Source organism: Equus asinus, chromosome 10, assembly GCF_041296235.1.
Source record: "Equus asinus isolate D_3611 breed Donkey chromosome 10, EquAss-T2T_v2, whole genome shotgun sequence".
Lineage (NCBI taxonomy): Eukaryota > Metazoa > Chordata > Mammalia > Perissodactyla > Equidae > Equus > Equus asinus.
Window position 1 is genome coordinate 44,397,907 of NC_091799.1, and position 23,610 is coordinate 44,421,516.

Consider the following 23,610-nt stretch of genomic DNA (forward strand, 5'->3'; position numbering starts at 1 on the left):
CTAGTGTATAAACCAGAATGCCAATCTATTCATTTATAACATCAGTTATATGTTTTCCATTACCAAACTCAAAGCATATGCTCTCAAACTCATACACACTACACTCACCACGAAGGTTCCTGGTGAGCAAGGCGTCAGAGACAAAAGTCCCCAAGGGCCACCACTCCTTCATCTTACAAACAAGGAGAGTGTGGCCCGGAGAGATTAAGTGACTTGTTCAAGGTTGTGTAACGAGGCAGTGGGAGACTGGGGACTGTTATTATCAAGCATTTATTTGAATTCTGTAGTCTTGTTGCTGACACTAATTTTGATTTCTCCATAGAGAGAAAAAACACAAGCGGCAGAGAACAGGAAGAGGAAATCAAAGAGGCCGAAAGAGACAACAAAAGACAGAACTGAAGGCGGAGCCTGGGTCACATTTAGAAAAGGAAATTATGGAGAAAGCTCTGGCACTTACGGAGAAAGAAAGTGAACCACCTAGGAGTGTAACTGAAGCTCTCCCCTCGGGGGCCTCCCCCCAAAGAGTTGTGCCTGAGAAACATTTTTCTGCAATAGATCAAGAAAGCATTATACATCAGGAAAGCTCTTCTGAGTACCAAGAAACAGTGGTACAAAACCACCCTTCTGACATATGCCAAGACAGGGCTGGACCCGAAGACCTCTCTCCTAAAAGGTGCCCAGAAACAGCTGTTCTTCAAGACCATCCTTCCAAAAGCCACCATGATACGACCGAGCCTGAAGACCTCTCTCCTAAAATGTGCCAAGAAACAGCTGTAGCCAAAGCCCTTCCTTCTAAAACATCTGAAGACGTAGCTGACCTGGAAGGATGCTCTCTTGAAGCATACCCCAAACCAGATGTACCTAAAGGCTATGCTCTTGAAGCATACCAAAAAAGAGCTGAACTCGAGGAATACGATTCTGCACCAGGTGAAGGAGTAGCGGAGACTGAAAGCTTCCTTCCAAAAACACAAGAAACAGCGGTGCCTAAAGACCTTTCTACAAAAACATCCCAAGAAACAGCTGAACCCGAACAGTTTTCCCCTAAAACATATAAAGAAATCACTGTCCCTAATGCCCCCTCTCATAAAACAATCCAAGAAACACCAGCTCCTGAAGAATATCCACCTGAAATGTACCAAGAAACACCCGGGCAAGAAGAATACTCACCTGAAATATACCAAGAAACCCCTGGGTGTGAAGACTATTCACCTGAAATACACCGAGAAACACCTGGGCCTGAAGATTGTTCACCTGAAAAATACCAAGAAACCCCTGGGTGTGAAGACTATTCACCTGAAATATACCGAGAAACACCTGGGCCTGAAGATTGTTCACCTGAAAAATGCCAAGAAACCCCTGGGTGTGAAGAATATTCACCTGAAATATACCGAGAAACGCCTGGGCCTGAAGACTGCTCACCTGAAAAATACCAAGAAACACCTGGGCCTGAAGACCTCTCTACTAAGACATATAGAAATAAGGATCTGTCTAAAGAACACTTTCCAGAACCATACCAAGAAACAGGTGGGCCCCAAAGCCAGGATCCTAAAGCACACCAGGAAGATGCTAAGGATGTTTCCACTTTTCCTCAAGGTAGGGGTTGTTAACTGGGGACAAGTCAGTGACACTGCCACTTAATGGTGTTCCCCATTTATAACTGGAGCACCGAATAGGTACATCTTCCTCAAAGCGGTGATTTTATAGCCTTCTTTGACAATCCTAGGTTATCCCCAGTCATCTCAAGGGGTGTCATTGATATTATTGGGTAGTTTCAAGTAAAAAATATTTTTCATTCAACCAATGTCTGTTTGGCACATTTCCAAAAAATTAAAAGAACATAATTGAAAACATAAGTGTGTACAGTGGGTACTTGTACATACTATTTATTTTGGGAAGCTTTAGCCAGTGAGGAGAAATGAACTCAATAGAGGGTGAATTATATGCAAAATATTTTAAAGGACAATTAAGTTTACATAAAGTTTTTCTCAAAAATTAAATTCATGGTCCAAGGTACCAAAGGAGATACAAAGGTGTGAAATGTGATCTTGTTATTAGGGAACTCATTCTTGTAGGATTTATCAGGTTTATCAAAAACTCTTTCTATTTCAATATTTGTTCCTGAAAACCTTTCTCCTAAGCTGCTAAGAAGCATTTTGAAAATAATGTGACCTTTCTTCAGTTTGACTTGCCTTAGGGACATAACTGAGAACCCCGGTTCTCTTTGTACAACACTGCAGACAGCACAGGAAAGGGGACGAGTCTGTTATCCCCAGGGAACTGTTTTCTAAAGAAATCCCTTCGGTAGCTTATTTGCTCTTTCTCCTAAAAGACGAGTGCAACAAGAACATGGGGTTAATTGGGTTCCAAGTAATACAGGTTTTGAGGAAATACTTAAAAAAAAAGAAAGTACAGTAAAAAGCAGACAGATGAAGACTACTTGTACTGACAGGAGCCCCCTGCTGGAGAAGCAGCTCTAATCAACACGCGACCTCAGAACAGGGTCGTTCTAAACCCAGCAAGGTTAATATAGGCAATTAATTCATGTGTGTTTTGTTTTTGTTTTTGTCTTACCAAACAAATGGAAATATCCCCCTTTTTGCTGATGATAACATTTTCATAACAATAAGTTATAAATGTTCTTTATGAGAAATTAATAAAGCAATATATAAGTAAATATAAAGTAGTCTCCTATAATCCCATCTCCTATCTCCAATCTCCAATGTTGAGGTTCTGTTTTGTGTTAACAAATGAGCTAGTACAATACATTCTATTCTGTAACCTGCTTTTTCCCCACACTCTCTATATATCATGGCCATCCTAATGACATCTTTTGTAACAATCCTTTAGTATTGTGTTATATGTACAACGATTTATTCAACCAATCCCTGTACTGATGAACACTTAGGTTACTGCCAAGTTTTACCATTATAACAATGTTCAATGATCATCATTGGAAGTAACATTTATTTAGCACTTTCGATGTGCCAGACACTGTATTAAACATTTTGTGTGAATTGTTTTATTCAATGTTAAAAACGCTGTTGGGTAAATAATATTATCCCCATCTTATAGATAAGGAAACTGAAGCACTGGAAGCTTAAGTTTGTCTGATTATTTCCTTTGAATAAGTCCCTAGAAGTTGAATTGCGGGGCCAATGGGCACTAGTATTTAAAGTTTGGATACATTCTGTCGGACTAGCCTCCAAAAACATAGCAATTCACGCAAACCAAGAATTTATACAAGTGCCTGGTCCCCACACCCTCGTCAACACTGTGCATGATCACGTTTTAAAAATCTTTGCCTGTTTTGCTAGGTTAAAAAAATCCAATTGTTTTAATTCCCACTTTTTGGATGACTAATGCTATCAGGCATCTTTTCATAATTATTATGAATTGGAATTTTTTTCTTTTGAGAGTTGCCTGTTTGAATCCCTGTGCCATTTTAAATTTGGGATATCTCTTTTGATTGATTAAAAAATCTCTTTAAGGGGCTGGCCCCGTGGCCGAGTGGTTAAGTTCGCACGCTCCACTGCAGGCGGCCCAGTGTTTCGTCGGTTCGAATCCTGGGCGCGGACATGGCACTGCTCATCAGACCACGCTGAGGCAGCATCCCACATGCCACAACCAGAGGAACCCACAACGAAGAATACACAACTATGTACCGGGGGGCTTTGGGGAGAAAAAGGAAAAAATAAAATCTTAAAAAAAAAAAAAAAATCTCTTTAAATAATAGTAATGAAAACTTTACCTACATATAAGTTGTAAATATTTTTCCAGTTGTTTGAGGTTTAGCTTTGTTTATAGTGGTTTTTGTCATCCACATGGCAAAATTTTAATTTTAATTTTAGTTTTTAGTTATTCAAAACTGTCATGATTTTCAGTTATTCAAACCTGTCAATCTTTTCCTTTATGGTTTCTGGTCTGTGTTCTGCTTAGAAAGCCCTTTATAATCCTAAAATTATAAGAACATTCTATTGCTTCTACACTGATGGTATTTTAATATTTAAATCTTCAACTGATCTGAAATTTGTTTTTGTGCAAGGTGTGAGGTCGAGTTTTCTTTCTCCAAATGGATAATCAGTTGTCCCAATACCATTTATTGAACCTACTTTTGTATTTTATTTGATTTTACAGAAATTAAAGAACGCAAAGCAGAAGAACCAGAGACACCAGCAATTCCAAACATTCCTCAAGAGCTTCACCCAGAAAATGACGTCCATAGTTACGTTTTGTTTTAACAAATGCTCAACTATCATAGTTGTCCAACAAAATACACATCTTAATATACTATATGTGTGATTTTCTCAAATATGGTAAAAATCTCTACAATACTCATTAAAATTTTAACAGTATTTTTCCCCGATGTATAGACAATAGCTGAAAGAGAGAACTCAAGTGTTTTTCAGGCTCTACCACATGGACAATATCCTACTAGTGTGTGTGTGTGCGTGTGTGCATGTGTATGTATATTGGGGTGAGGATAGTGGTGGGAAGAGACAAAATGGGAAGGGGGAGAGTTGAATAATTTATTTTTCCCCCTAAGAACAAAAATTTCTTTGATTAATTCCTAAGAGCCCCAAAATTATTAAGTTAGAACACTTACAATTTTGGGAAGTATACAGTTTTCTTGTAAACTTTGTTCAATTATTAGTGTAACAATAGCATCAAAATTTTATTCAGGCTTAGTTGACTTTTTAAGTTAATTTTAGCAATTCTTATCATTCTAGGACTCCTTCAAAGATATTCTGGAGTGATGAATGTAGTTTGTGTATTTGAATTTTGATTTTCCATTTTTACTTTTTAAATATTGTATTTGTGCAAAATGTAAATTAAATCATTATTACGTACTTAACTGTGTGGACGGCATCATGATAAACACTGTGAGGGTTGGAATACCTATAACACACAGTCCTTGCCCACCAGGGCACTCTCACGGGGGGAGAAAACAGAAAACAAATAACTACAGAAGAAAATAGTAAGTGCAGTGCCATTTAAATAGCAGATACAGTAGAAGAAATGCTCACTTTTTGCTGGAATGACCTGAAAAAATTACACATGAGTGGATCCTTGAAATGGAGAGGATTTTGTATTATAGGTGTGGATAGCAGCATTATTGTATGTGACACAGAGAAGGGTGAATTCAAGACATGTTCAAGAGAGCTGCATGCAAACTACGGTTAATGCAGGGTCCATGTGGGACAGCAGTCCAGTAGGCTAAAAATCTCGTATTATTGGAGCATTCAGAATTTTGCATACCTAACTAAGAAGTATTTCACTTACTTGTTAGGTAATGGGGAAGTAAGTAAGACTTCTGAACAATGGAGGGGCAGTTTTGGTATTTTAAGGAATATTTATCTGGTAATAATGGTCAGGATTAAGTGAAAATGATGAGACTGGGGGGTGGGAGTAGGAACTACTCCAGGTGAGAAGATGTCTGAAAATCTCCCCTGATATTTTCTTGGGTGGGGGTTGTTTTCAATGTTCCCTCTGTTCTTACAGAGGACCCAAAGCAAAGACTTCTGCAAATCAAAGTTTGGTTCAGCAAGAGCACACTGCGCAAGCTCTCTCTACAGGCACTGTGCTAGGTACTGGGTTGCAGTGAAGAACAAGGCAGGATCCCAGTCTCTCAGGCATTCATGGTGTAGAACAGTGGTTCTCAACCCTCACAGTACATTTAGAACCACTGGGGAAGCTTCCAGACTACAGAGGCCCAGACGCCTCCCTGGGGATTCTGGTTCACCTGTCTAGGGTGACATCTAGACATAGGTATATTTATTTTTAAATTGTTTTTTGCTTGGTTAAATTCAGCACATTCTGCTTTGGGGCCAGGGTTCGGTTCCCAGGAGCAGACCTACACCACTGGTTGGTGGCCATGCTGTGGTGGCAACTCACATACAAAATAGAGAGACTGGCAAAGATGTTAACTCAGGGAAAATCTTCCTCAAGCAAAAAGAGGAAGATTGGCAACAGAGGTTAGCTCAGGGCCAATCTTCCTTGGGTCAAAAAATTTCTTCTGAGAAACAGTTTTAGAATTATAGGAAAGTTGTGAAGATAGTACAGAAGTTCCTGTATGCCTCTCACCCAATTTCTCCTAATGTTAACATCTTACATAACCATGGTCCATTTATCAAAACTTAAGAAATTAAGATCTAGCATTAAGTACAGATATTATTTGGATTTCACTAGTTTTTCTATGAATGTCCTTTTTCTGCTTCAGGATCTAATCTAGGATATAACATTGCATTTAGGGTATTTTAAAAGCTCTCTGGATGATTCTAACGTGCAGCTAGGGTTGAGGACCACCGGTATAGTGAGAGGTTACAATGCGGTTTCCTTCCTATCTACCAACTCTCCCGGCAAACATTAAATCCTCCCCCCAGGATGCATTAATTGTACAATGATTATTCACATCCCATTATATTACTCAAGTAACATAATGAAGGCAGCATACCACATGACAGTCCCTTATATCTGGATGGCAGTTTGGAATTTATACTTTCACATACACTTTTTAATTTGATCTGCACAAGAGTCTTTTTTTTTTTTTTTGAGGAAGATTAGCCCTGAACTAACTGCTGCCAATCCTCCTCTTTTTGCTGAGGTAGGCTGGCCCTGAGCTAACATCCATGCCCATCTTCCTCTACTTTATATGTGGGACGCCTGCCACAGCATGGTGTGCCAAGCGGTGCCGTGTCTGCACCGGGCCGGGATCCAAACCGGCGAACCCCAGGCCACCGAGAAGCAGAACGCGTGAACTTCACCACTGCGCCACCGGGCTGGCCCCTCACAAGAGTCTTTGAAATAGGCTGAGCAGTGATGATCATTCCCATTCTATAGATGAGGGAATAACCTCAGGGGGGCTGGGTACTCACCCAAAGTCACAGCTAATTTCCTCAGTGCTTTTCACGATGGTTCTCAACCTTTGGAAACCTTGTCTCACTTTCACCTGCCAGAGTCGGTTAAGATTGGAGAAGAAAGAGTGAACTGAAATCTCAAGTTCTAATGGTGCCGCATTAAGATGAAGCTTAAGAGATGTGCATGTGTACAATGGACAAGGCACAGGGGTGAGGGAGATGGGAAGCAGATGGAATGAGGAACAGAGTACTCAGAGGAAGGGGATCTCCTGCTTCTACCTTGTAGGACTCTTTCTGCCCAGCCTCTTACCCCTCTCCTATACACACAACCCCTGCCTTCTCGCTATTCTCACCCAAACACCAGTGTGCGTTTGAGAATTTTACAGTTTTCTTCTTGGCTTAGAACCTTGAGGTCACAGAACGAAAGTTTTGCAAGAATCCATCTAGCCCTACTTCGTGCTGCCCTCCTCTTGTGGTAGGTATGACGGTTCTGAAAAATCCATGGGCTCTATGATATTAAGGCTAAAATGATGTGTGTAAAGGTCCAAAGCTTTAATAGATTTTCAAAGGGATCCTTCACTCAAACGAAAAATTAAGAATCAGGATACTGGGGCTGGCCCCGGTAGCCAAGTGGTTAAGTCCGTGCAATCGCTTAGGGCGGCAGGGTTCCCTGGTTCGGATCCTTGGCGCGGACTTACACACTGCTCATCAGGCCATGCTGAGGTGGCGTCCCACATGGAAGTACTAGAAGGACTAACAACCAGGATATACAACTATGCACTGGGCCTTTGGGGAGAAGAAAAAAAAAAGAGGAAGATTGGCAACAGACATTAGCTCAGGGCCAATCTTCCTCACCAAAAAGCATACCTTTAAAGAAAAAAAAAAGCATCACGATACTGAGAAGTGTTTCTCAAAGTGTAGGTTGATGACCACATGTATTAGAATCATTTAGGTTGTTTTTTTTACGGCATATTCCTAGGTCCTACCTCCAGAGAAAAGGTTGTCTTACAAGCTACAAATAATTATGCACAACTGTAGACAAGATAATAAAAGCCTCAAGTCATATGATGAAAGTGCGACATATTTAAGGTCCTGTTTTCGCAAAGAGAAATTTTACCTTTGAAACAGGTAGCGATCTCCATCAGTGTCTCCAAGTCTGCTTTGCACTTCAGTACTTGTCACACTGTGTAACGTATTTTGTGTGTGTGATTATCATCGGATAATGGTATCTAACGCCAGGAGGGCAAATACCTCTCATTCCCTACGCTAGTCTGTCTACGAATTAAGACTCACTTTCAGCAACACCACCATCTAGCGGCAAACGCAGCTACGACGGCCCCAGTTTTACCACGCGGATACAGCGCAGCGGTTCTCAAACTCGTTTCTTCAGCTGCGCACAACTGTTTCTTCCTGGAAAGAGAATAACGGCATTCTTTTCCAAATTTTCGTGTGGAAAGGACCTATCAGAGGACGCCTATACGATTTGGATCAATTTTTAAAGTGTTGTGTTTTTCTTAAACCACAACCTTCTCTTTAAATCTTTGGCTCCTTCTGCTGGTTATTTTCCACTAGTAATATATTAGTCCGTGACAAATGAGCAGGTTTAGAAACAGCTTTTCATGGCTGCTAAGCTTTTAAATCTGTGGACTTGCATGCTTTTGACAAATTTATATTTCAGGCAATATGTCTTTTTTCACTCCCCTGAACCAACAGAAACAGAACACTGTATAGAGAAACCTGATAACTGTGTGGGTGAGAGATGAGTTACAGGTGAGTGGGCAAAACGACAGGCTCTCGGTGCTGGGACAACGGGTCATCGCACGGGATGAAAAAACGATTCTTGCTGGCACTCAACTTTTCAGAGCTGCCCAGGAGCAAAGACCATAACCCCCTCCATGTGTATGGCGTGTCGACTCTCAATTTCCTTCACTTCAGTTCCTGTGAGGTATGGAGGACAAGAAACAGTCTCCACGTCTTACCTCGAATCCGGTGTGGGGCTCCCCATCCCTTAGATTTGAAATAAGGTTTACTTGGGTTCCTTTCTCACAAAATATCGTTTTTATTATGAAGAAATGGGAGCATATAGAGACGTATAATCATCTGTGTATTCCCACCACCCAGAGAATTTTGAACATTTAACATCTGATCATCGTGCTATGCGGTAATTTCATATACCTATCCTTTTTTCTTTAAAAATTTTGCGTCGTGCGTTGGATATGTAGGTTATTATTTCGACAGAAGACATCTTGGCGCGTAAATCTTCACGGATGTGTCCCCCTTGCAAAGCGCGCGATCTTGGAGTGGCTCACTGCCCTGAAAGGGCGGGAAGCGACAGCAGGTCCGCGCGGGACCACCGAGTCGCGGGCTCGGAGGAGGAACCGAGGCCGGGATGACACCGTCGCGCAGTCCCAGCCGCGACCTCCCGGCCGCCCGCGCGCGCGCCCGAGCCCGGCCTCGCCCCCGAGTCCCGCGACGCCGCCCGCCGCGCGCCCCCCTCCCCGCGCGCGCGCCCGAGCCCGGCCTCGCCCCTCCGGCGCGCCTACTGCGCAGGCCCCAGGCATGGTGACCGGAAGCGGAAAGCTCGCGCGCGCCTGGCTGGTCTCTCTGTGAGTGGCAGCCATGCGCGGCCTGCAGGAGCGCGGGCCCGGCCCCGCAGCGACCCCGTGCGGGTGCGTGAAGCCGGCTCTGGAGACAGGTAACTGCCAAGAGGGTGGCGGTGCGGCGCTCAGGAGAGGCCTGGGTGCCGGCGGCCGACCTCACCGCAGGGAGGGACGCGGGAAGCGAGACCTCCAGCCGCGGGGCGTCCTGCTCCTGCTTAATGTGAAGGCGCGGGTCACGTGCACCAGCGACCACGTGATGCGTCTGAGGCGAGCGGGTGACGGCATCTGAGGTTCGGGTCTGGGTGGCTGTGGTCCGTCTGGTCTTGGCGCGGTGGCCAGGACGGCCACGTGCAGCGCCGCGGCCCTTGCCTTGGGGGTTGTCGCTGGGATAGGAGAGCGCGTCGCACTGCCGCTGGTGTGCGCGTCAGAGGGAACACGCGGCGGGAGAGAAGCGCGCTGTGCTGGAGGAAGTGGGGAGGCAGCGCGCGGGCGCGGGTCGCTTTACACGGGGCCTGGAGAGATGGGCGTGGATTTGTTTCTCTATTTCCACCTCTTTATATAGCACAGAATGTATTAAGTTTAGAAACTAGAGGAAGCAAATGGAAGAAAAAGCAGTCGGCCATCACCCAGAGAACACCACTGTCAATGTCTCGCTGTCTGCTTTCCGTACTTGTTTCAGCGCATTCACACTAGAAATCTGAGTGGCTAGGCGAGCCCGCTGTTTTATAAATTTAAAAAAAAGCTTGTCATAAGAATCTTTACATGGCAATTAATCATTTTAACTCTAAGAGGTTGCACACTATTTTGTTTTCTAGATGTGCTCTAACTTATTTAGCCTGTTTCCTGTTTTGGGGCATTTAGGTTATTGCCAGTTTTCATTGTTCTAGATGAAACTTCTCTTTTTTTTTTCTTTGAGGAAGATTAGCCCTGAGCTACCTGCTGCCAATCCTCCTCTTTTTGCTGAGGAAGATTAGCCCTGAGCTAATGTCCATGCCCATCTTTCTCTATTTTATATGTGGGACGCCTGCCACAGCATGGCTTGCCAAGTGGTGCCATGTCCACAGCTGGGATCCGAATCGGTGAACCCTGGGCTGCAGAAGCTGAAGGTGCGAACTTAGCGCTGCGCCGTGGGGCGGCCCCTAAATGAAAGTTCTTGAAATTAAAATCTTTGCCTGTGTTCGAAATGTTTAACTTAAATTTCCTAGAAGTACTGTTACCTAGTCAAAGGTTGTACTCATTTAAAAAAAAATGGTTGCACACTGCCGGATTCCAGGTCTAATATTTTGACAGGAAGGAAAGAGCAGGGCTCAGAGCTGGATAGAGCGTGGGGCTGGGGAGCTGGAAGTCTGGAGGGGAGAACGGGCAGATATGGGAACCATTGATCGGATCTGGGTTGTAGAGAACCTTGAATACCAGTCAGACACATGACATCTGCTACCTGTGGGGAACTGGGAAATTTAGACAGTAACGTGGCGTGAGGAACTCAGTCTGGAAGATTGGTGTACTGTGTTTGGAGGAGGGGAGGGACAGGCGGAGGGGGGACAGACTATAACAAGGTTAATTTAATAGTCCAGGCAAGAGGTGAAAAGGACCTGAACTTTTCTTGTGTATAGAAAACTCTGCGTTAATAACCAATTGGTTTTTTTCTTACTACACAATTAACACAGTTGTAATGTTGAAATGAGTGAAAAGCCTGAGCAAAGGCCTTAAAAGCCACTCCTTGCTGACATCTCCTATACTAGGTGCTTTATGTGTTTTAGTAATCTTACAGCTTTCCAAGACAGGTCTTCTTGTTTCATAGCTGAGAAAACTGAGATTCAGAGAGGTAAGCAGTTTTGCCCAAGGTTACACAGCTAGTGGAGTGGCCCTATGTTGCTTTTGTCCGTTCTCCTTTCTGGTGCCAGTCATAACCCTCCGTGTTCCTTTGGGAGGAACCCTGAAGGAACCACTTCTCCCCCTTGCCGTAGGTTGTCATGCCATTACTACTCTGCCATACCTGAGCTTGTCCCTGTCCTGCGCGTAAGGCAGTTTGATTTAATTGTTGATTTACTGGTCCATCTCTGTCAAGATACTGGACACCCTGGAGGATGAGAATTGGTTCTTGTTTGTGTCTGTACCCAGGCATTTAGCACAGGGCTTACCAAGTGCAAGGCGCTTACTGTTACTTTGTTTTTTGAGATATGAGGTAAGAGGAAGAAGATTAGGATTCCCCTGGGTGGACGTTCTCAGGCCTCCACTTCAAGTAGAGCATTCAAATAGCATTTATATTTGGAAATTATTGAGCGTTTATGTTTCAAGCGCTTATTTTCCCAAGAACAGGGGCACAGAGAATAGATAAATAGGTTTCTGAGGGTTCAGACATATTAGAATGTGCTGAGTTCCCACTAGGTTGTTAAGTGGACATCTGATATGTTGAGTGTGGTCCCAGAGATTGAAGAGTGACGCAGTTGACGGACTCCTACGGCGCAGCTCCGTGAGCATGCTTTCAGTCCATTACTCAACCAGCGTTACCCTGCTCTGTTTACAGGGATGCTTGGACGATTGGACTCAATCTAACTGGTGACAGCTTAGTTTATTGTAGCTTATGTGTCACCTCTGAGGAACAGGTATAGCCTGATTCGATGAAGCAGTGGCTCAGTGCTGTGGTCAGGGGCAGGGTCTTTAGTCATTATTGCCGAGATGACATTTCCCATGATATTGAAGCATATCGTGAGAGTCTCCCCAACCAACTGGTAACTCCACTGTGATAAGAGTTCTTGTTTTGTGTCTTTTCCCCAAACTTAGTACAATGCCTAGCAATTGTAGACACTTGGAAAGTGTGTTAAACAAATGAAAACAGGACACAAGGATCCCTGTTGATTAGGTTAGGAGTCTTTTTTGGCCATTTTTCTTCAAGATGTTTTAATGAACACCAGAGAATTGTTTGACCTCAGTTTCTTCATCTTTAAGATGTTTATCTATTCCACAGAGCATAGAGGAGGATCAAAAAAAAAAAAAAAGAATGTAACATACTTGGGAAAAAGGTCATCAAAAACATATACAGTATGAATGGATCTTAGAATCATAATATTGAGAGAGAGAAAGCAACTCTGAGAAGATAACATACAGTTTGATATGAGTTTTTATAGAGCTCAAAGACAAAATAATGAAATGTTGTTTAGGCATGCTTATGTGTGTGATAAAATCAGTTAAAAAGAAAGTGAATGATAAATGACTACATTCAGGTTCCCGTTATCTCAGGGGGAAAGGAGGGCCGTGGCGTGAGAGAGAAGCAACATAAAAAGATGCAGGTTGTTGGTAAAGCTCTAGTTCTGGGGGGAGGGCAGGGTACACAAGATTTTAGTATAATATTATGCTTTATGACTTACATGTATGTTGCATGTACTATTTTATATGTATCAAATAATTTACTTTTTAGAAGTGAAATTAATGAAAGGTACTGCGAGGGGTAGCCTCAGGCCCTTTGCTGGTAGGACAGATTTAATGGAAGCCGGAAGTAACATGAAGCTCTAGAGTGTCTTTGTATCATCTCTTAAAAGAAGTTAATAAAGCCTTCATGAAATGTGAAAAAGAAGTTATCTGTAAATCAAAAATGGTAGTCGTGCGTACCTTGGACTGTAAACCTATATTGATGCTGCCTGGCCAACTTTTTCTTCTTTTGAAAGGAGTTACTGCTTTAAAAAAATTTTTTTTAATGATTTGTGATTATTGCAAAAATTTCAAATATTATATAAATTACAAAGTTAAATATAAAAACAACCCAAAAAGGGGCTGGCCCCGTGGCCGAGTGGTTAAGTTCGCGAGCTCCACTGCAGGTGGCCCAGCGTTTCGTTGGTTCGAATCCTGGGCGCAGACATGGCACTGCTCATCAAACCACGGTGAGGCAGCGTCCCACATGCCACAACTAGAAGGACCCACAACGAAGAATATACAACTATGTACTGGGGGGCTTTGGGGAGAAAAAGGAAAAAAAAATCTTTAGAGTAACATTTGAAAAAAAAAACCCAAAAATCTCTCTATTCATTTTAACCACTGTTAATATTTTGGTGAATATTCTTACAGATAGCTTTCTAGACATGTGTGTACATATTTAGATAGGTACATATATAAACAAATTGTCATAAATAGGATTATGTTATATATATTCCTTCATATTTTCACTTTACATTTTAATCAGTTTAGGCTTACATAATCCTTTTTTCCATGCAACATTAGTTTTTTGAAGTACGTACCCTCTTGTAGGCAATACTAGACAGTGAGAACACAGCAGGAGACAAGACAGAAAAACACCTACCCATGTGGAGCCTACATTCTGGAAGGGCAGAGTGCTACTGTACCAAGCCTAACCTGAAATCTACTCTGCCTCTAGATATTTTAGTAGTATGGCCCCATGCCCTCACTCTGTTGTTCAATTAAACTAGTTTGTTTTGTATCTTCTGTTGTTTTCCATTGAAAGCATCTGTACTTATGTACAACGATGGTCTCCATTTCTTGCATTATTCTTTGCCTTGTATTTCACACTCCAGCCAATCAAAATGGCTTGTTCCCTGCATATGCTACAACATTTCTCATTAAGTTTGTGCATGTTTTTCCCTCTATTTGAGATACCCTCTTAGTCTTGACCAAGGTCACGTAACTTAGTAATGACAGCATAGAATTTGAATTATGGTCATAATAGGTCTTCAAAAAATGCCCTCTTCCTTTCATTCTTTCTTTCTTAGACCGTGCTCTTTCCAGTATATCATCTAAGGGGATATAATAATGTGTATGGAGTGATGAGGGTATTTGTATGTATTCACGAATACTGCAAGAATCGTGTTTTATAGTTGCGTAGCACCTAGTAGATTTTAACACTGTGAAATCCATGCATTAAAGATAACTTGTTTTAATCTTTGCTTGACCTTTTGACTAATGATTTCTTATCTAATTTTCTTCTGTAGGCAATCTTTTAACTGAGCCAATTGGCTACTTGGAATCCTGTTTCTCAGCCAAGAATGGTACTCCAAGGCAGCCGTCCATTTGTAGTCATTCGCGGGCTTGTTTGAGGATTAGAAAGAGCATCTTTAATAATCCTGAACATTCCTTGATGGGTTTAGACCAGTTTTCTCACGTTTGGTAAGTTGTTTTATAGTTAGAAGTGGTACTTTGGGCCAGAACTTGTGCCTGAGTAAAGTACTCCAGTTGGGGCAACCTTGGAGGCTGCTGTCCAGACCCCCCTCGCCTGTCGCATGGAACTCCTGGGCTGTATTCGTGCGCGTGATTGTCTGCATAACTTGGACACCCTCAGGGGAGCTCGGGATCCACCGAGGGGTGCATTCCATTTGCCATTGGTTCTGACTGTGATGAACACCTTCTGTTGAGCTGAAATCTGTAGACTTTTCTTGATTGTGTCCATGAGTCATTGTTCTGTCCTCTAGACCAGGGGCTGGTAAGCTACGGTCGATGGGTTTGGTCCATTTGTGCTACAGTGGTGGAGTTGAATAGTTACAGCAGAGACTGGTTGGCCCACAAACTCTAAAATATTTACTGTCTGCCCTTTTACAGAAAAAGTTTGTGGACTCTGCTCTAGACCCATGAAGAATTAAGTCTATTCTTCCTAAAAGATAAAAGAGACCTTAGAAGTCTGGATACTTTACATAGTGTTACCTGTGTTAGGGCCTGTGTTGTGCTGGTGGTAGTTGCTGTCACTTGGAGTGCTGTCTGTCCATTCTTCCTCACTCCAGCATCAGCAGTCTGGATTGGTCTAATTTTACTGGTGAAGACCTAAAATTAAGTGTTTATTCTGAAATAGCTTATTTTTTGTGTTACTTTGGAGACTTGAGTAGAGTAGAAAGAACATGGGTGTTCTGACGTAGTTTGTATGATCTTAGTTGAATTAAGTTAAAGACATGACTGAAATAAACCATGGACTCACAAGTATTTAAAGAGATGTTCCCTTATCTCTCCTATTTTTCCCCTCTCGTCCCCACCTCCCACTGCTCTTCAGAGGTGATCACTGTTAACAGCTCACTGTCTTTCCTGCCAGACCTTTTCTTTTTTTCTTTTTCTTTTTTAATTCACATAGAAGCATAAATATGCACATTTGGAATGGGTGTTTGTTTTTAAAAATCAAATATGTTCTCTTCACTTAGTGTATATCATGACAGTACATAGAGATTTCCCTTTTTTGCTTTAACGGCTGCCTATTGCAAAATACAGAGGTCCCATGATTTGATCTCTCTCTTGTTAGTGGAGAATGACTTTGCTATGACGGTAATGCTGTAACAAACCCCCTGAGATGCATATCCTTGAGCACCTACATATTTTTATGAGTAGAATATCAGAAATGGATATATTGGGTTAGAGGGTGCACATATTCATAATTTTGGAGAGCTGCTGCCAAATTACCCTCTAAAAAAACAATTTATACTTCAAAGGTATTTGAAAATGACCTTTTCCCTACACCCTTGCCAACACTACGTTATCAATTTTTTACATTTTTTGCCTGACAGGGAAAAATAGGACATACTTGTTTTTCAGTTTACTGTCTTACTTGTTGGTGAGCTTTGACATTTTTTCTTATGTTTGTTGACTATTTCTGCTTCTTTTGTGAATTGCTTATTCCTGTTCTTTGCTTAGTTTCCTTATATTCAGTTGTCCGTCACTTTATGATTGATGGGAACAGTTTATATACCACAGATATTAAGCCATTACATGTAGCAGACGTTTTCTCCTGGGATGGCATTTTGTAGTATGTAAATTTAATGATTTAATGAATTCAAATCTGTTATTGTTTTTCTTCATGGATTCCTGCTTTTGTATCTTGTATAAGAAGACCTAGTCAAGTTATTTAACATTTCTGAGCCTCAATTTCCTCATCCTTAAAATGGGGGAAAAGTTATACCTTTTTGGGTTGTTAAGAGGATTGAAGGAAATGAGTATAAAAATGTCTAGCATAGTGCCTGGCGCATGACTTAGCAAATATTGTTTAGTCAGACATATGACAAGGTCCACTCAGCTTCTACCGTGTGCTGGGCCTTGTGCTTGGGGCAAAGGATGCAGAGATGCGACTCTGTCTGCTTTCAAGAAATGGGAATGGTGTTATTTTTTTTCCCCCACTGATTACATTTTAATACCATTAAAAGCATTCTTTCTGTTTTAATTTTAATTTGTAGGGATTAAAGGTTTTTTCCTCCCTCAAATCATTATGCTAAATTAACTTGTGCTCTTTTCTTACTCACTGGTTTGGTTTATTTTCAATAGGATTTTGTTTGTTTTTCACAAAAATGGTCATTGGAGCTGTAAGGCAAAAGTGCAGCCTCCCAGGCTGAATGGTGCGAAGACTGGCGTCTTCTCCACGAGGAGCCCGCATCGTCCCAACGCCATAGGCCTGACCCTGGCCAAACTGGAAAAGGTAGAAGGTAACACATTTCTTTCTACTTTTACCTTTGTTTCCTTAACCAAAAGGAATCTTCTAAAATCAACGTAGTATTCAGCAGTGGCTGTTATTCAGACAAGTACAATGATGTTAATTAACCCCTGAGAACCATCAGACATTGAAGAAAAAATGAAATGATTAAAAGAGTGTAGTGTTGAAACACTTTGGAATTAGCTCTCATGGGATGCTCAGGGTTTGTTTACATCGTTGCATTTACCAAAAGTTATTAAAGTACTTAAAAATAACTCTTAAGATTTCATAATCATTAAATTAGTAACCAAATTTTCTGACTTGCAATGCAATAAATACAAAATGATTCAAAACTAATTAGACACTTTCAAAGTTTAACACACAGTAATTGGTTGTACATGCATGTATGATAAGCACAGAGGGTGGTGGTGTGTCATTTCCTCCTTCCAGCCTTGAGGAAGTGAATATGCCTCGAGGCTGCAGTGCACCTGTCAGCTGTGATGTGTGGCAGAGGGTCTGGGATGAACCGCACTGTAGGATCAGACATCTGTCAGATTGTGAAAGTACCTGTGCAGAATACCAGATTAGTTTTGACTGTGTGTTTGTATATAACCTGGGTACTGAGCCGTACATTTCTAGAGAGCATCCAGTTCTTGAATCCCCCTCACCTAATCAGCACATTTGTTAGAGAGGCAGAAGATGGAACGGCAGGTTGACGGGAGTCAGGAGACCATTCCAGACTTCTGCCTGCTTGTTTGTAAAGTGGGCAAAGGAGAAGAATCTGCCTCTCTGGGACTTCACAGGAGTTTTTTGAGAATCTTAAGAAACAAAAGCCCTCAGAGTACTTCTCAGGCTATTGGGTGCTAAAAAGATGAGAGCAGTTATTTAGCTGGTTCTTTCCCAGAACGTGAACTCCCCTACTGGATTGTGTTTAGCCAGGCCTTTGATAGGTTTTCCAGAAAAATTCTGTAGCTGATCCAACTTGAGCTTTCTCAGTTTGTGGTGGCTAACCAACTTAGGTAGCCGTACTGGGACATTTTATGATCATTTGTGCAGCCCGTACGTGTTTTCTGAGCACTGAATATGTGCCAGGCGTTGCTCTAGGTGCCGGGGATAGAGTGGTAAATGAATCAGGTGGAGCTCCCAGCCCTGCAGAAGAACTCGGCATCCTGCTGGGGGCTAATCAGAAGGCGGGAGCAGACACAGCAGCACTGGACGCTCTCACTGAACAGGCATGGTGGTGACCACGGGTGTTTGTGCGGCGCTTTACAGTTTATAGAGGATGTTCATGTGTGTTACCTCTCACTGGCTCTGTGGGTTTGAGAGGGTAGCGGTCTCCACTTTATGCATGAGAGCACTGAGGCTCTTTAATCTATCACTTAGAAGGTCAAGTCATCCTTTCAAAGCTCCAAGCTCATTCACAGTAAGCATGTTTGAGAAATCAGTCCTTTGTTAGTCATATTTTTCTTTAATAGAGGCAGAATTGAATGTGATCACATGCAGTTTTTTGATTCTCGTTTGGCCAGTTTCTCAAACATGAAGTTAGTAGACAGTGCACCAGTAGCAGGAACCGGACAGCAGCTGTGTGAGACAGCAGGAGCCTTGTCATTAATATTTGGTAATGGTGACTTAGGTTTTGCTTAATTGCTTGAGTCTTGATGGAGTGTTAGATTTCTGATGCTGTGTAACAAATTACCATGCACTTAGCAATTTAAACAAGCATAGTTCTTATGTGTATGAGACGTTACTATGTTTCTGTGGGTCAGAAGTATGGGCACAGCTTGGCTGGGTCCTCCACTTAGGGTCTCGCCAGACTGCAGTTAAGGTGTCAGCTGGAACGAGTTCTTATCTGGAGGCTTGAGTGTGGAAGAATCTGCTTCTGCTCACTCAGGTTGTTGGCAGAATTCACTGCCTTGTAGTTGTGGGACTGAGGGCCCCGGCTGCTTGCTTGTTGTTGGCTGGTGGCTGCCCTCGGTTCGAGGTGGCCGCCACAGTGCCTGGAGACCACCTGCAGTTCCTTGCCCTGTGGGCTTTCCCAGTGTGGCTGCTTGCTTCGTCAAGCCCACAAGGAGAGTCTCTGAAGTGAGTCTGCCAGAAAGCACGGGAGCCTTAGACAGCAGAGTGTAGTCACTGGAGGGATGCCCACTCATACTCAAGAGCAAGGGATTATGCAAGGCTGTGAACACCAGGAAGTGGGCATCATGGGGGCCACCTTAGAGTCTGTTTGCCTCGGTGGAAAACCTCATGTGTCCCACAGAGATGGTATGGAGGACTCTGATGTGCCTGGAACAGAGTTAGAAGCCCCAGTGAGGCAAAGATGAGTTGGCGTCACCCAAGGCTCAAGGACCTACTCACTGTCTAGGGAGAGAGACTGTAAGGAGGTCATTCCCAGACCACGTGGAAGGGGCTCTTGGAGAGGTTTCTACTGATTCCACGGTGGAACCCGGAGGAAAGAACTTGGGCCTGGAAGAGCCAGATTTGTAGAAGAGGTGTTATGTGAGAGCCTTGAAGGGCAAGTAGGAGTTTGACAGGTAGAGAAGAGGATGGGTTTCCAATTAGAGAGAAAAGTGTGTGTCGGCAGGTGCACAAGCCCGGTGTGAGAGAGTTGTGAGTAAGCTTGGTCGGGTGAGCAGACGATGTTGGTTCTCCAGTTGTCTGTGCTGTTCTTCATTGTTAACATTTCTAAGAGGATGTCTCTCGCATTATAGGTGGAGCTGTCTACCTTTCTGGAATTGACATGATTCATGGCACACCCGTACTAGACATAAAGCCCTACATAGCTGATTATGACTCGCCACAAAATTTGATTGAGCCTTTAGGGGACTTTAACCTACAGAATAACCAACCTAAAACAAAAACCGTGTCCCCATCTGATGGCAAGAGTGACAGCTGTGAGCAGCAACAGCTCTCAGGATACGGTAAACCATCACCCTACAGATGCACTGAGGAGAAACCTGAGTATTCTGAAGACGGAGCTTCAGGAGACAACGACGTGAAGCATGACAGGGCAGAAATCCAGCAAAGCTTGCCTGAGCACAGGGAGAGAGCGGCGGGCTTGGGTTCAGAACCGAGAAGTGGTCAGAGTCCGAGTGTGGCAGAAGAGCAGGTGGGCCCGCCTCGCCTGGAGCAGAGCCCTTCAGAGGAAGGTGCAGATGAGAGGCTGAGGGCAGGGGAAGCAGCAGTGGTCCCACCAGGACACAGCGCGAGGAGGCGGCCGGCAGCTCCTCCCCACCCTTCCAGGACGGCGGCTGCAGCCCACGGCACTGTGGTTCCCGCCTGGGTGAGGGAGGCCCCCGCGGCCCCCTTGGAAGTCCGGTTCACTCCTCACGCGGAGACGGACCTCGGGCACCTCAGTTCAGAAGGTGAACCAGGCACTTTCCATTTCTTATATCTGAATGAGAGATGAGCTTTTCCTAGGAGATTTAGCCCAATTTGGTACTTCTGAGGGCAGTTCTAAGAGAGTATGTGTCAGTGTGACTGGTGGTAAAGAAGTGTAGGAGTATAAAATAATATTTGGGCAACACCCTCATCTGACGACTTTCATTCGGCACCTGCTTGTGCTGCACAGCGAGCCCCAGGCTGAGCGTGGGCTGCCTCACGAGGCGGCCGTGCTTTAGGGCCTGGTGTCTGCTGGTACAGTAGTTCTTGGAGTTTCAAACAGCATTCAGAAGCTACAGTGTGCTTGTTCTGTACTTAAGCAGATGAAGATTTTTTGTCTGTTGACTGTCTGACTAGAGGAATGTCCCATCTTACTCTGTCGGGTGGCTGGTAGCTCAGCCTCTGGCTCTGAGCCCAGGAGTAGAAGGAGAGAGGGTGTTAGCACGGGAGTTGTCCCCATAACGTCCCTGCACTGGAGAGAAACCCTTGACTGCAGAAGAGAGGCCGAGGGCGGGCAACTGGAGTCTGTTTACTCTAACGCCTGCTTCTCACCATGCTGTCTGGTCTCTCCAGCCCACCGCAGATCCCAAGCAGCAAATCTAGAAGGAAGGAGTGGGTGCAGTGCTTCCAGCTAGTTGCCAAGGAGATGTCAGATTCCATCGCCACTGGAGGGCTGTGCTTCTCCTTCTTTCCTGGGGGTCTCTGTTTCATAAGCAAATCGCTGGATTGTCCAGTTGGTTTTGTTTGTGAGGGTTGTTCACCCCTGTGTGCAGCTGATGGGGGAGCAAGGGCGGTTCTAAAAGGATTTGGTAGAACGGAGCAGTACTGCCTGCAAGATACCTCATATTTACACTGACCCCTTGGCTTGTGTTTATTGTGCATGCGTCCTACTTTGGAAAGTTTTGTGTTTTTTAAACTATAGTGCTGTGTGTCTGAGAGGTGACAGTATGCCTTATTGACAAAAAATGGTTAAAAAGAGAGATTATGAAATACAATTATAAAGCGGGGACTGACTTCTAACAGAGAGGAGAATTTAGAGCCAGCACAGACATGAGAAATGACCTCAGAAAGTTCAGAATCTAGAAGAGGTGAAAGATATTGAAATGTCGGGGAACTGGCTCTGGAATGGAATGCTGTGGGCACACGAGGGAGAAAAGGCTTCTGACTTGGGGAGTGGGAAGGAAATCTGGGAAGGCTTCCTGTAAGAAAAGGCATTGGAGCTGAGCCTGGAAGGATGAGTAGGCAGGGAAGTGAGAGGGGCACCTGCACCAAAGGAACAGCCGTGCCAAGGCCTGCAGCTCCTGCCAGAGCACTGTCACTGAAGAGTGTGCTGTATTTGCAACTCGTCTGTTTTGAGTGGCCTTACAGTTATTTTATGAGCCATGCAATAAAGGAATATTATCACTGCATAATTGACCCTTGGTTTGTCAGCAGAAATTGACCTTCATGGCCTTACTTACCAGCTTATGTATTGGACGAAGCCCAGAGTGATTTTTAGCTGTTTTCTGAAAACTGAGTGTACTTTCAGGACAAAGGTCTACCACCGCTGCAGATGCTGTTTTGAGCAGGGACAGCATTGTTTAAAGCACATACCTGCTTTTGGTTGTGTGTTCCATTGTAGCTATTAAAAACTAGGTCATTGGGCCGGCCCCGTGGGGCAGTGGTTAAGTCTGCACGTTCTGCTTCGGCGGCCCAGGGTTCACTGGTTCAGATCCTGGGTGTGGACATGGCACCGCTTGGCAAGCCATGCTGTGGGAGGCGTCCCACATATAACCTAGAGGAAGGTGGGCACGGATGTTAGCTCAGGGCCAGTCTTCCTCAGCAAAAAGAGGAGGATTGGCAGTGGATGTTAGCTCAGGGCTAATCTTCCCCAAAAAAACCCCCCAAAACTAGGTCACAGCTCCTGTTTAGTTTAAGTGTTTTGCATACCGTATTTTAGAAGTTAAAATGCGTCCACAATGATACAAACATAGGGAGTTTTGCCGCTTGACAGAGGAAGCCTCTGTTTCCCTGAAATACACACGGGGTGGGACGGAGTGGCCTGTTCCCGAGAGATGGGTTGGACTTTCTCAGTGTTTCCGTTTCACTGTTTCCACAAAGACTCTCGTGTCCTGTTCCTTAGGGAGTATGGGGTCACTTTAACTGTGGGGCTCTGATGCGGCTCTCTAGGCACTCTCCCTGGCTATCGCCAGTGCTCCGGGTACATGTGGGTTTAGTCCTCTTTCTTGTGGCTTTCTGAGAATACTGGGACTGCCACGCGTGTCCCTGACTACGCCTCCACTCTGGGAAGAAAGTGCGAGACTTTGAATTGATGTCTACATTGAGCACAGAAAAGTGACATTTAGGTTGTCAGAAAATGAAAGCTCAGCTCTCCTAGTTAGAAGACTAAGGAAAAATATCATCATGACAAAATTTGGGGGTTATGTTTAATCTAATGACAGTAGATACCACTTGCGGGTGACATTCTCTGTAAAGACTGAACAGATTTCCAAATCTTGTTCATTTTAAGTGATGTTCAAGGAACCAACCAAACTCCAGATTGAAGTTCCCCATAATGAAACTTGACCTGCGTGATTTTTTTTTGCTGAGGAAGATTAGCCCTGACCTAACATCTGTGTCAGTCTTCTTCCACTTTATATGTGGGTTGCTGCCACAGCATGACTGAAGAATGATATAGGTCCACACCCAGGATCTGAACCTGCAAACCCGGGCCACCAAAGCAGAGCACACCAAACTTAACCACTGTGCCATGGGTCTGGCCCCCTTGACCTGCACGATTTTGAGCATTAAGTTCTGTTCTTCTCATTGCAGATGTCAGTCAGGCTTCATTTAAATATTTTCAATCAGCAGAGGAAGCAAGGCGTGCCATCGAGGCTGTGTTGTCTGCTGACCCTCGGTCTGTATATCGACGGAAGCTCTGCCAGGACCGCCTTTTCTACTTTACTGTAGACACAGCGCATGTCACTTGCTGGTTTGGTGATGGCTTTGCAGAGGTTCTAAGGATCAAGCCGGCTTCTGCACCTGTTCAGCTGACTGACCCTGCAGAGTCCCTCTTGTCTCTGGGCTGTAAGTAGCCTCCATCATGTCTTGCAGACTGCGTTGGTGACTGTGGAGGTGGCCGTTGGATTCCTGTGGGAGCTAATGATGGGCCTTCTTTACAGAAAGAAGCAACGGTTTATGATCTCACTGCCCTGATTGATTTGGGTTGTTCAAAATATTTATTTGTAAAATAGGCATTTTAATAAACTGAGAGAGACAAAATTTCGAGAAATTGCCGTGTGCTTTTTGATTGGTTCAGTTCAAGGATCCAGAGGCACTGCCGTCTCAGTGATTTCTGAAAGGGGCTCATAGCTGTTGGCGCTTGATGCCGTGGGACAGAGATCGCTCCAGC

The 23,610-nt window shown here is 43.8% G+C and overlaps 2 protein-coding genes across 10 annotated transcripts in view; both read left to right on the plus strand.

Moving 5' to 3' along the window:
• Positions 1 to 4,851, plus strand: part of HEMGN (hemogen) — a 79,100-nt gene extending 74,249 nt beyond the window's left edge. For both annotated transcript variants that reach the window (XM_014859739.3, XM_070519155.1), the window contains 2 exons: positions 323 to 1,593; positions 4,135 to 4,851. In XM_014859739.3, the coding sequence (XP_014715225.2) occupies positions 323 to 1,593; positions 4,135 to 4,238 (1,375 nt within the window). In that variant the 3' untranslated portion in view covers positions 4,239 to 4,851. The remainder of the gene's footprint in view (positions 1 to 322; positions 1,594 to 4,134) is intronic.
• Positions 4,852 to 9,388: 4,537 nt separating this feature from the next.
• On the plus strand, positions 9,389 to 23,480 carry TRMO (tRNA methyltransferase O). Of its 8 annotated transcripts, none has more exons than XM_070519140.1 (6): positions 9,442 to 9,549; positions 10,488 to 10,560; positions 14,395 to 14,569; positions 16,697 to 16,854; positions 19,550 to 20,203; positions 23,031 to 23,480. In XM_070519140.1, the coding sequence occupies exons 2-6, from the start codon at positions 10,509 to 10,511 to the stop codon at positions 23,291 to 23,293; spliced, it is 1,302 nt and encodes a 433-aa protein (XP_070375241.1). In that variant the 5' UTR covers positions 9,442 to 9,549; positions 10,488 to 10,508; the 3' UTR covers positions 23,294 to 23,480. The 8 variants fall into 8 exon arrangements, with proteins under 8 accessions (XP_070375242.1, XP_044635095.1, XP_070375241.1 ...); XM_070519143.1 differs by having other exon boundaries at positions 9,460 to 9,549; positions 23,070 to 23,480; XM_070519139.1 differs by having other exon boundaries at positions 9,543 to 9,744.
• Positions 23,481 to 23,610: the final 130 nt, after the last annotated feature.